The sequence below is a fragment of the Bubalus bubalis genome, chromosome 9 (assembly GCF_019923935.1).
Source record: "Bubalus bubalis isolate 160015118507 breed Murrah chromosome 9, NDDB_SH_1, whole genome shotgun sequence".
NCBI classification, from domain to species: Eukaryota; Metazoa; Chordata; class Mammalia; order Artiodactyla; family Bovidae; genus Bubalus; species Bubalus bubalis.
This window is the reverse complement of record NC_059165.1, coordinates 91,432,004-91,442,266: the sequence shown is the minus strand read 5'-3', so window position 1 is coordinate 91,442,266 and position 10,263 is coordinate 91,432,004. Positions and strand designations below refer to the sequence as shown.

At 48.9% G+C, this 10,263-nt stretch overlaps 1 protein-coding gene and 1 long non-coding RNA gene across 3 annotated transcripts; one reads left to right on the top strand and one right to left on the bottom strand.

The window, feature by feature from the left end:
- The first annotated feature begins 171 nt into the window (after nucleotides 1-171).
- Nucleotides 172-10,240, top strand: TMIGD2 (transmembrane and immunoglobulin domain containing 2). 2 transcript variants are annotated; one of them, XM_044947960.2, is made up of 5 exons: nucleotides 172-310; nucleotides 5,325-5,684; nucleotides 9,217-9,246; nucleotides 9,340-9,441; nucleotides 9,784-10,240. In XM_044947960.2, the coding sequence occupies exons 2-5, from the start codon at nucleotides 5,417-5,419 to the stop codon at nucleotides 10,128-10,130; spliced, it is 747 nt and encodes a 248-aa protein (XP_044803895.2). In that variant the 5' UTR covers nucleotides 172-310; nucleotides 5,325-5,416; the 3' UTR covers nucleotides 10,131-10,240. The 2 variants fall into 2 exon arrangements, with proteins under 2 accessions (XP_044803895.2, XP_006042575.3); XM_006042513.4 differs by lacking the exon at nucleotides 172-310 and adding an exon at nucleotides 1,491-1,592.
- On the bottom strand, nucleotides 7,512-9,348 carry LOC123335138. The gene is made up of 2 exons (XR_006553491.2): nucleotides 8,386-9,348; nucleotides 7,512-7,870 (listed from the first exon to the last, which is right to left on the bottom strand). It is a non-coding gene; the product is annotated as an uncharacterized LOC123335138 (long non-coding RNA).
- Nucleotides 10,241-10,263: the final 23 nt, after the last annotated feature.

Genomic DNA, 10,263 nt, shown 5'->3' with positions numbered 1-10,263 from the left:
GGTTCTTCTGTGCCTCAGTCTCCCAACTCTTTCACCCCTGCAACTTCTCAGCTACCACTCAAAATGGAATTTCATTGCCACAGCTCCGGCCCTCCAGCCTGGCCCGTAGACCTGGCTCCACGACTACTCAAACCTCGAATTTACTGAAAAGCCAAAGTCTTTTGCCTAAGCGGATGATCAGCTTCCAATGCTGCCTTTCTCTCCCCACATTACAGCTGAACACCTGTGCATCCCACAGAGCCCCAGGCTCTCACATCTCCTCCAGAAGCTTCTCTGCCTGCTCAGAATCCATAGGGCTAGGAGGAGGCTGGTAAGCTCTGTGTATGACATGTGGGCAGAACACCACCACAGGGGCCTGTGAGTGATGGGAACAATTCTGCCAAGAACACTGACCTTCTTCTTTCTGGTTGAAAAAAAAAAAAAAAAAAAAAGAGGTCACACTGTGGTTGGGAGTGAGACATTGAGGTCTAGGAGTCTGCCTCCTCCTCCAGGGGTGGGTACAGCTAGCCAAGGGGTAATAGGTGCAGGGCTGAGAGAAAGTCTGGAGACTATGAATTCTTCCAGCTGTAGGGGCAGGTAACCTGCCTTACTTGCCCCAGGACTCAAAACCATTAGCAGAAATCCATTCCCCTGAACCCCAAAAGAAGACATCTTAGGGGCAAAATAATTGATGCTGAGAAGCTGCCACTAGGTCCCCTGCTCAGGTCTGTGCCATCTGCTCCCCTCCCCATTCCTTCTCTCACCTGCCCTGCCATGTGTCCCCAGTCTAGGCATGTTTATGGAGTCTTTTTTTTTAATATTTTTTTTATGTCGACCATTTTTAAAGACTATTGAATGTATTAACAATATTGTTTCTTGTTTTGGGCTTCTCTGGTGGTCCAGTGGTTGAGAATGTGCCTGCCAATGCAAGGGACATGGATTCGATCCCTGGTCAGGGAAGATTCCACATGCTGCAGGGCAACTAAGCCTATGGGCTACAACTACTGAGCCCACGGTCTACAACTACTGAAGCCCGTGCACCTAGAGCCCGTGCTCCCCAACAAGAGAAGCCCACATGCAGCAATGAAGACCCAGTACAACCAACGATGAATCAACAAATACAATTTTTAAATGTACATTAAACAAAAATATTGTTTCTGTTTTATATTTTGGTTTCTTGGCTTCCCGGCATGTGGGATCTTAGGTTCCCAAGCAGGGACTGAACCCGCACCGCCTGCATTGGAAGGCCAAGTCTTAACCTCTGGACGGCCAGGAAAGCCCCTCTGTAGTCTTTTAGGAAGATTTTCACTCACTTTATCTCCATCACATATACATATTGCCTTTTGCCTTGAAAAAAAAAAAGAGGGAAACTGAGGCACCAGTGACAGGAAGTGGAGCCCCAGCAGTAGTGGCCACCGGACGTCTGCTGGCTGGCCTGGGTGTCACTTATGCCTCTGTGGTGGGGGCGGAGTGTGACCTATGCTTCTGTGGCAGGAAGTCTGTCACACGGGAGGGGAAAGGGGGTGGCGGGGCGCCAGCTGGAAGAGAGGAGCCTGAGGGGCCAGGAATGGGGTCCCCGGGCACAGTGCTGGTCCTCCTGGTGCAGTTCTGGGGTGAGTATCTGAATCTCCCCGCCTTGGCCCCCATCCTGTTGTGACTCGTCACTCCAGCTGCCTGCCCCTCCGGTTCAGAGCCCCCTCGAAACCTTCGTCTCTCCGCTCTGCCAAATACACCCTGTCTCTCTCCCTGATACTCAGAACTTTACAAGGGTTGAACTCTGTATGTGTGTAGTTGCTCAGCAGCGTCCAACTCTTTGCAACCCATGAGCTGTAGCTGAATTCTCCAGGCAAGAATACTGGAATGGGTTGCCATTTCCTTCTCCAGGGGATCTTCCCCACCCAGGGATTGAACCCAGGTCTCCTGCACTGCAGGCAGATTCTTTGCCATCTGGGCTCCCAGGGAAGCCCACAAGGGTTGAACTGTTCTAGCGAAAATCCACAGAGAGAGCCTTAGGATAAAATTCACACTGGGACCTGCCTACGAGCCTTGTATGACCTGGCCCTGCTGGCCGCTCTATTCTCTGTGCTCCTCTGCATTCCCTCTCTCTCCCCCATGGCCAGTCTGCTGACTCCTCTTTTTTTTTTTTTTCTTTTTTTATCCCAACACATAGAGCTTGATCCTACTTCTGGACCTTTGCACCTTCTGTTCCCTCTGCCTGGAATACTCTTCCCTGCATCTCCTCTCTTTAGGGTCAGCTGTAACTCCACCCCAAATGCCAGGAACTTGACAGCAACTCACCCCTTCTTGTGGGGGCATCTAACAGGTACCCCAGACTTCCTATGGCCAAAAACAAACTCTTTCTTTCCCCTCTAGCCCTGCTTCTTCTACTCGGTGTCCCCCATCTTTTTTTTTTTGCTGTGTGGCATGTGAGATTAACTTAGTTCCCAATCAGGGATCAAACGCACACCCCCTGCAGCGGAAGCTCGAGTCTTAAACACTGGACCACCAAGGAAGGCCCTCAGCATCCCCCATCTTGGCCTAAAGTCGCCACTATTCACAAAGTCCCTCAGCCTAAGAACCTTGGAAATCTGCCACTCTCTCTCTTTCCCTCCCTCCCAATTCAGTTCTTCTTTTTTTAATATATATTTATTTTTAAACTTTTTATTTTGTGTTAGAGTATAGCCGATCTACAGTGTTGCGACAGTTTCAGGGGAACAGTGACCAACTCAGGTCTTGTAGTTCTTCTGCAGGCAACTTTCAAAATCTGTTCAAACTCTGACCTCTTCTTTTCCAGGGTCTGAGTCCCATCACTGGTCTCCTGGACCCTGGTTTCTCGGCCATCCTGACCTCTCTCCGGCTCCTGCCCCATGAAGATCACAGTCCGTTCTCACCATGGCAAGGACTGTGATTTTTTTTAAACTTTAACTGGACCACACTTCCTCCCTGCTCCCATGGTTTCTCATCATGCTTCGATTGAAAAGTACACTGCTCCCCTTTCCCCACCCCCACCCACCTCCCTACCTCTGTCATACCCCACCCACACAGCCCGCAGGTCTCTAAAAGCCATGCCCTGCTGACTTCTCTGATCCCACTTCCTCCCTCTCTCCCCCTCACGTGCTCTGCTCCAACCCTGGGGGCCTCCTCCCTGTTCCTCCAACTCACCAGGCCTGGTCTAGCCTCAGGACCTTTGCATGACCCATTCCTTACGGACGACTGTCTACTTCTTTCGTTTTTTTAAGATTTATTTTATTTGTTTATGCCTGTGCTGGGTCTTCATTGCTGCACTCAGACTTTCTTTAGTTGTGGCAAGCAGGGGCTACTCTCTAGTTGCGGTGCTTGGGCTTCTCATTGCAGCGGTTTCTCTTGTTGCAGAGCACGGGCTTAGTTGTCCTACAGCATGTGGGATCTTCCCCAACCAGGGATCGAACCCGTGTCTCCTGCATTGGCAGGTGGATTCTTTTTTTTATTTTATTTTTAAACTTTACAATATTGTATTAGTTTTGCCAAATATCGAAATGAATCCACCACAGGTATACCTGTGTTCCCCATCCTGAACCCTTCTCCCTCCTCCCTCCCCATACTCTCCCTCTGGGTCATCCCAGTGCACCAGCCCCAAGCATCCAGTATCGTGCATCGAACCTGGACTGGCAACTCGTTTCATACATGATATTATACATGTTTCAATGCCATTCTCCCAAATCTCCCCACCCTCTCCCTCTCCCACAGAGTCCATAAGACTGATCTATACATCAGTGTCTCTTTTGCTGTCTCGTACACAGGGTTATTGTTACCATCTTTCTAAATTCCATATATATGCGTTAGTATACTGTATTGGTGTTTTTCTTTCTGGCTTACTTCACTCTGTATAATAGGCTCCAGTTTCATCCACCTCATTAGAACTGATTCAAATGTATTCTTTTTAATGGCTGAGTAATACTCCATTGTGTATATGTACCACTGCTTACTTATCCATTCATCTGCTGATGGACATCTAGGTTGCTTCCATGTCCTGGCTATTATAAACAGTGCTGCGATGAACACTGGGGTACTCGTGTCTCTTTCCCTTCTGGTTTCCTCAGTGTGTATGCCCAGCAGTGGGATTGCTGGATCATAAGGCAGTTCTATTTCCAGTTTTTTAAGGAATCTCCACACTGTTCTCCATAGTGGCTGTACTAGTTTGCATTCCCACCAACAGTGTAAGAGGGTTCCCTTTTCTCCACACCCTCTCCAGCATTTATTGCTTGTAGACTTTTGGATCGCAGCCATTCTGACTGGCGTGAAATGGTACCTCTTAGTGGTTTTGATTTGCATTTCTCTGATAATGAGTGATGTTGAGCATCTTTTCATGTGTTTGTTAGCCATCTGTATGTCTTCTTTGGAGAAATGTCTATTTAGTTCTTTGGCCCATTTTTTGATTGGGTCATTTATTTTTCTGGAGTTGAGCTGTAGGAGTTGTTTGTATATTTTTGAGATTAGTTATTTGTCAGTTGCTTCATTTGCTATTATTTTCTCCCATTCTGAAGGCTGTCCTTTTCACCTTGCTAATAGTTTCCTTTGTTGTGCAGAAGCTTTTAAGTTTAATTAGGTCCCATTTGTTTATTTTTGCTTTTATTTCCAATATTCTGGGAGATGGGTCATAGAGGATCCTGCTGTGATGTATGTCGGAGAGTGTTTTGCCTATGTTCTCCTCTAGGAGTTTTATAGTTTCTGGTCTTACGTTGAGATCTTTAATCCATTTTGAGTTTATTTTTGTGTATGGTGTTAGAAAGTGTTCTCAGATGGAGTCTTAACTGTACCACCAGGCAAGCCCGGAATACATCTTACTATTCACATCCCTGCTCAAATGTCACCTCCTCTGAGAGGCCCTCCTGATCACCCTCTATAAGTACACCCTCTCATTTCATCTTTATCATCTCTTGCCACTCCCCATTCCTTTCCTCCATCGATTCTCATTTCATGACTTCCTGTGTCTCTACCCCGAGACCGTTGGCTCCACAAGGGTAGGGGCTTTTGTCTGTCTCAGTCACCTGTGTGTCTGTGTCCACAGGGTCCAGATCAGGGTCTGGCACACTCCAGGCAATCTTTCTGTGGCTGAGAGCCAGACATGTCATAGAGTTCACCTTGAAATCTCACAAGTGCTGAGAAACTTATACCCATTCCACAGATGGGACCATGGAGGTTCAGCAAGAAATGACCTTGCAAAGATCACACAGATAGTAAGCTTTCAGGTTCTCACTGCCTGATTCCTGTGGGCTGGCTAGGGAAGTAAGTCACGCACACACACATACACACTCACACACACACACACACTTAAGAAGGTCTCACTCACTTCTTCTTTCCCCCAGTCCTGCAAGGAGCCACAGGCCTGACTGTGCAGCAGGCACCGAAGTTGCTGCAGGTGAGACAGGACAGCCAGGTGACTTTGGCCTGCCAGGTGATGCACGCCCAGGCCTGGGAGCGGCTCCGTGTCGAGTGGATCAAGGACGCTGACATCTTTTGCCAGACACACATCATCAATGGCAGTCTGAGCAAGGATGTCTGTGGGCCTCAGGGATGGCTCTCCTGGCAGCCGCCTGGCAACCTCACCCTGCAGCTGAACCACGTGAGCCTCAATGACAGTGGACTCTATGTGTGTGGGGCAACCGTGGAGATCCCTGATTGGGAGGAGGCCCAGGGCAACGGGACGCAGCTCCTGGTGGAGAGAGGTATGAGAGCATGGGGGTGGGGGGCAGGGGTGTAAGCCAGGGAGGACTTGGAACTTCTAGAAATCTTAAGCTTCTAGAATCTCAAGCTCCTAGCAACTAAATTCTCTAAATCAGATTCCTAGAAACAGTCTGCAGATGCGAGAATTTTGCAGACCAGACAGTTTCTGTGGTGACGACTCCACCCTGCTGGTATAGTGTGAAAGTCTCCATAGACATGCTTAAGGGAATGGGAGGGCCTCGGGGCCAATAAAACTTTATTTGGAAAAAAAAAAAAAAAACCAAAGGGCTGAATTTGACTCACAGGCTGTAGTTACTCAGCCCTGCTCCAATATATCACAATCATAAACACTCTTGAATATATATAATTCTGGATTCTAATTCAAAACAGTTCCATAAACTGTTATTCAAGTATATCCTCCATACAGAGAAATGCCATACCGAAAGTGGCCAGTTCATGGATATCTTAGTTAGATCACTGATAAGACACTACAGACTGGGTGGCTTATAAACCACATATTTATTTCTCAGAATTCTAGAGATTGGAAATCCAAGATCAAAGTGCTAGCAAGGTCGTGCTCTGGTGAGAACCCTCTTCCTGGTTCATAGCCTGCACCTTCTAGCTGTGTCCTCATGTAGCAGCAGGGGGCTGGGGAGCTCTTTAGGGTCCCTTTTATTGAGGGATGCTGTGCCACACTGCATGTGGAATTTTAGTTTGGCAACCAGGGACTGAACTGCACCACCTGCCTTGGAAGGGCAGAGTCTTAACCACTGTACAGACCACCAAAAGAGCACTGATCCCATTCATGAAGGCTCTACCCTCTTTACCTAACTACCCCCCAAAGGCCCTGACCTCTCATGACCTTCATATTAGAGGTTAGGATTCAACATATGAATTTTGGAGGGATGTATACAAATAATGGCTTCACTGGTGGCTCAGTGGTAAAGAATCCACCTGTGATGCAGGAGATCTCTGGCTTGGGGAGATCCCCCTGGAGAAGGAAATGGCAACCCACTCCAGTATTCTTGCCTGGGAAATCCATGGAGAGGGGAGACTGATGGGCTATAGTCCATGGGGTTGCAAAAGAATCGGACATGACTTATTGACTGAACAACAACACCACAAATCATAGCAATGGATTCTCACAACCTGCATACATCTGGGTACTTAGCACCCTGCTTGACACACATATCTGCCTCCTTATAAATGCCTTCCTCCCCCCCCACACACACTATTCTGACTTATAGCAGCATAAATCTATTTTAACTGGCTTCCTGTTTTACTTAATGAAGTCATAGAGTACATTCTGTGTCTGACATCTTTCACTCGACACTGTGGGACTCCTCTGTGTTGGTATGTGGAGCAATGGCTAGTCCTTTTCCTTTTCTGTGGAGTGCCCTCCATCACCACTGATCGGTCCAATTTCCTATCGATGGCTATTTTGGCAACTTCTGGGTTTTGGCTATTATAAATAAGACCTCTATGAACAATCTAGAACTTGTCTTTTTTAAAATACTTTTTGGCTGCACTGTGGGGGCATGTGGGATCTTAGTTCCCCGATCAGGGATCAAACCCACACCTCCTGCATTGGAAACGTGGAGTATTAACCACTGGACCATCAGTGAAGCCCCTAGAACTTGTCTTTTGGTCAACATATGGACACAGTTGTATTGTACTGAAAACAATTTTAGAATCTCAAACCATAAAGCAGAATCTTGCAGTTTGAGAATCCTAGGGGCGTAAATTCTAAGCTCTGAGAATTGTAGCATATGTTATCCATGGGGACTATCACTCCTAAGAAGGTAAACATTGGTTCTTGGGAGCAAAGAAAATCTTACCCTTTTATATTTAAAGCAGAGATATGCACATAGCCCACAGATTTATAGCATATCTGTGGTATTAACATTTCATGAGGGAACAAATGAAGGTTCTTAGAAAGCCTTCTTAGGGGACTGATAATGAAAAAAGGTTGAGAAACACCAAAACAAAGGCATGGAAGAGTCTAGAATCTTAGAATTGTAGGGTCTGAAATACTTTAAATAGATAAACTCTTAGCCTTTTGCAATCAGAGTATGTAAGAGCAGAAAACTAGAATTCCAGGATCTAGACTTGAAAGCCATTGACTGTCCGGACTTCCCTGTGGTGGTCCAGTGGTCAGAACTCCATGCTTCCACTGCAGGGGGCACAGCTTCAATTCCACAGGGCCAAAAATAAAACACATACACAAAACAAACAGACAAAAAAGAAAACCATTGACTCTCAAGGCTGGAAGGAACTTTCCAGATTAGCTTAGCCAGCAGCCTCCTTTCACAGAGAATAAAGCTAAGGCCCAGCCAGGGCCAAGACACGTCCAGCCACCCACACAAGCCAGGATGCAGGCAGCTTTCTCCAGAGCCCGACTCACACATTTCTCCAACTCTGCCTGACACCCACATAAGGGCCAAACCCTGCATAGTTTGCAAGTTGACCTGTTGCGGTCTTGCGCTCTTCACTGTTCCTCAGGGCCTTGGGCCCTGCCTGGCTCCTATCAGGCAAAATGAAGCACCACCCAGATGCCTAGCTCCAAGAGATGCCCATTTCTCTCCAGCTGGCAGGATCCGCCCACTGCCTGCCTCCAGGGCGGTGTGTTATGGCCGCTCCGCCGCACCCACCCCCCACCCTCCCCGCCAACTCTTGGCTCCCAGGGACAAGGGGGCCAATTACCAATTAGCAGAGGCGGGGGTAGCGGAGGCACCGGGCTGAGAGTTGTTGGCAGCTGTGAGGGAGCGAGGCTGGGTCTGCACGGATTCAGCTCTGCACAGCTGGCTTCCCCATCGGAAGCCCATCCCTCCACCCCGGGATCACGGCCAACTTCAGAACCTGGAAGATGAAGGGGCTGGGGACTCTGGGTCTTGTCTTGGTCACAGGAGAAAGCGCCTTGGCTGGGGTTCCTGTCAGTTACACAGACCTGAAAGCACATCCCCACTCGGCTATTCACTTGCTCCGTGACCTTATGCTAGTGACTTGACTCTTTTGTGCCTGTTTCCTTAGTTATCAAAATTCAGCTAATAGTGCTTTCTCATCAGACTAGGTGAATTTATTTCTTTATTTAAAATATGTATTTATTTTCCTGTGCCAAGTCTTAGTTGCAGCATGCGGAATCTTTGTTTCAGCATGTGAACTCTTAGTTCTGGCATGTAGGATCTAGTTTCCTGACCAGAGATCGAACCTGGGTTCCCTGCATTCGGAGTTCAGAGTCTCAACCACTGGACCACCAGGGAAGTCCCCAGATTACATGACTTTAAAGTGATTATATCTAAAGAATTTATTACCGGGTCTGGAATGTATTCACAATAACCCAGCAAGACAGGCATGCTTAGTCTCATTTTTCAGAAGAGGAAAGAGGTTTAGAGCAAATACTTGCCTGAACTCACAGCATGGCAAGTGCAAGAACCCTGAGGTTCCACACGGGGTAGAGGGGCTCTTACCCTAAAGGGGTGCAGGATGCTGAACTCAAAGGTGAGCTCGCCTGAGACGCAGGTTTCTTCTCTGCAGATGTCTGGCAGCAGGACCAGAGCTTTTCAGGTGAGCTCCGTCTGCCTGACCCTCCTTCAGCTCCTCCCCGCCTCTCGGCCCCGCCCTTCGTCAGCCTGCCCACCATCCCCTCTCCCATTCCAGGCCTCTACTTCGCGCCGCTGGTGACGGGGGCCGTGGCCGTGGCCGCTTTCGCTCTGGGCGCTGGGATCTGGGGCCGCCGCCGCTGCCGGAACGGGGATGCAGGTAAGGAACCGCGCAGGTAGCTGCGCCGAGGGCGGGAGGTTCCCAAGAGCACCGCCACCCTCTGGCGATCGCGCCCCCTCGTTGCAAAATCTGGAACTGCAGCTGCTTGACTAGGCGGGAACGCATCCCCTTCTGACTTTGATACCTGCTCCTTTCGGAAGGAGGGAGGGTGAGGCGGGGTGGGGGGGCAGAGAAGGGGAATGGATCGGGAAGGCTGGCCCCTACACCCGTGTTTTTTCAGGGGCATAGTCAAAGCCCCCAGAAAGTGGGCTGGAGAGGACCAGGCTCTCTTAAATGACTGTCCCCTCTTGGTATAATCTCCCACCCCACCCCCCAATGCAGGCAGTCCAATCTACAGCAACGTCCTATACCGGCCCCGGAGAGCCCCAAGGAAGAAGGCATGGCCTGTGGAAAGGAAGGTGCTGGACAGTGAGGATCAGAAGGGCCAAAGCTTCTACTCGATCTCTTTTCCCCAGCACCCCACCCCCAAGTCGCATCTGGCTCCCAAATCTTGCCCCAGTCCCAGACCCATTCACCCCGTCTCTGCAGTCAGAATCTCTCCTGGCCCAGGCTCCTCTGGGCAGCCAAGGTCAAGAGGGTTCCTTGAAGTGGGAAGAGAAATCAGAACCACAAGAGAGCCAGAGAAGACCTCCCTCCAGCGACTATATAAAGATGTGACTTATTCCTAGGGGATCACAGAGTCCAGCAGTTTATCTTAGAGACTCCGTCCTTGTTTTTATGAGGATAGACCTCTCCCTTGTCCCAAGAACATCCAATAAAGGTTCATGAAGAAAGCAAAGCCAGTATCCGTGGCAATTTGGC

Excerpts from the sequence above, each read along its gene's own strand:
- TMIGD2 (XM_006042513.4), top strand. The coding sequence starts at position 1,547 with ATGGGGTCCCCGGGCACAGTGCTGGTCCTCCTGGTGCAGTTCTGGG. Across the intron at positions 1,593-5,324 it reads CCTCCTGGTGCAGTTCTGGG|TCCTGCAAGGAGCCACAGGC; the intron begins GTGAGTATCTGA and ends TCTTTCCCCCAG. Across the intron at positions 5,685-9,216 it reads GCAGCTCCTGGTGGAGAGAG|ATGTCTGGCAGCAGGACCAG; the intron begins GTATGAGAGCAT and ends TCTTCTCTGCAG.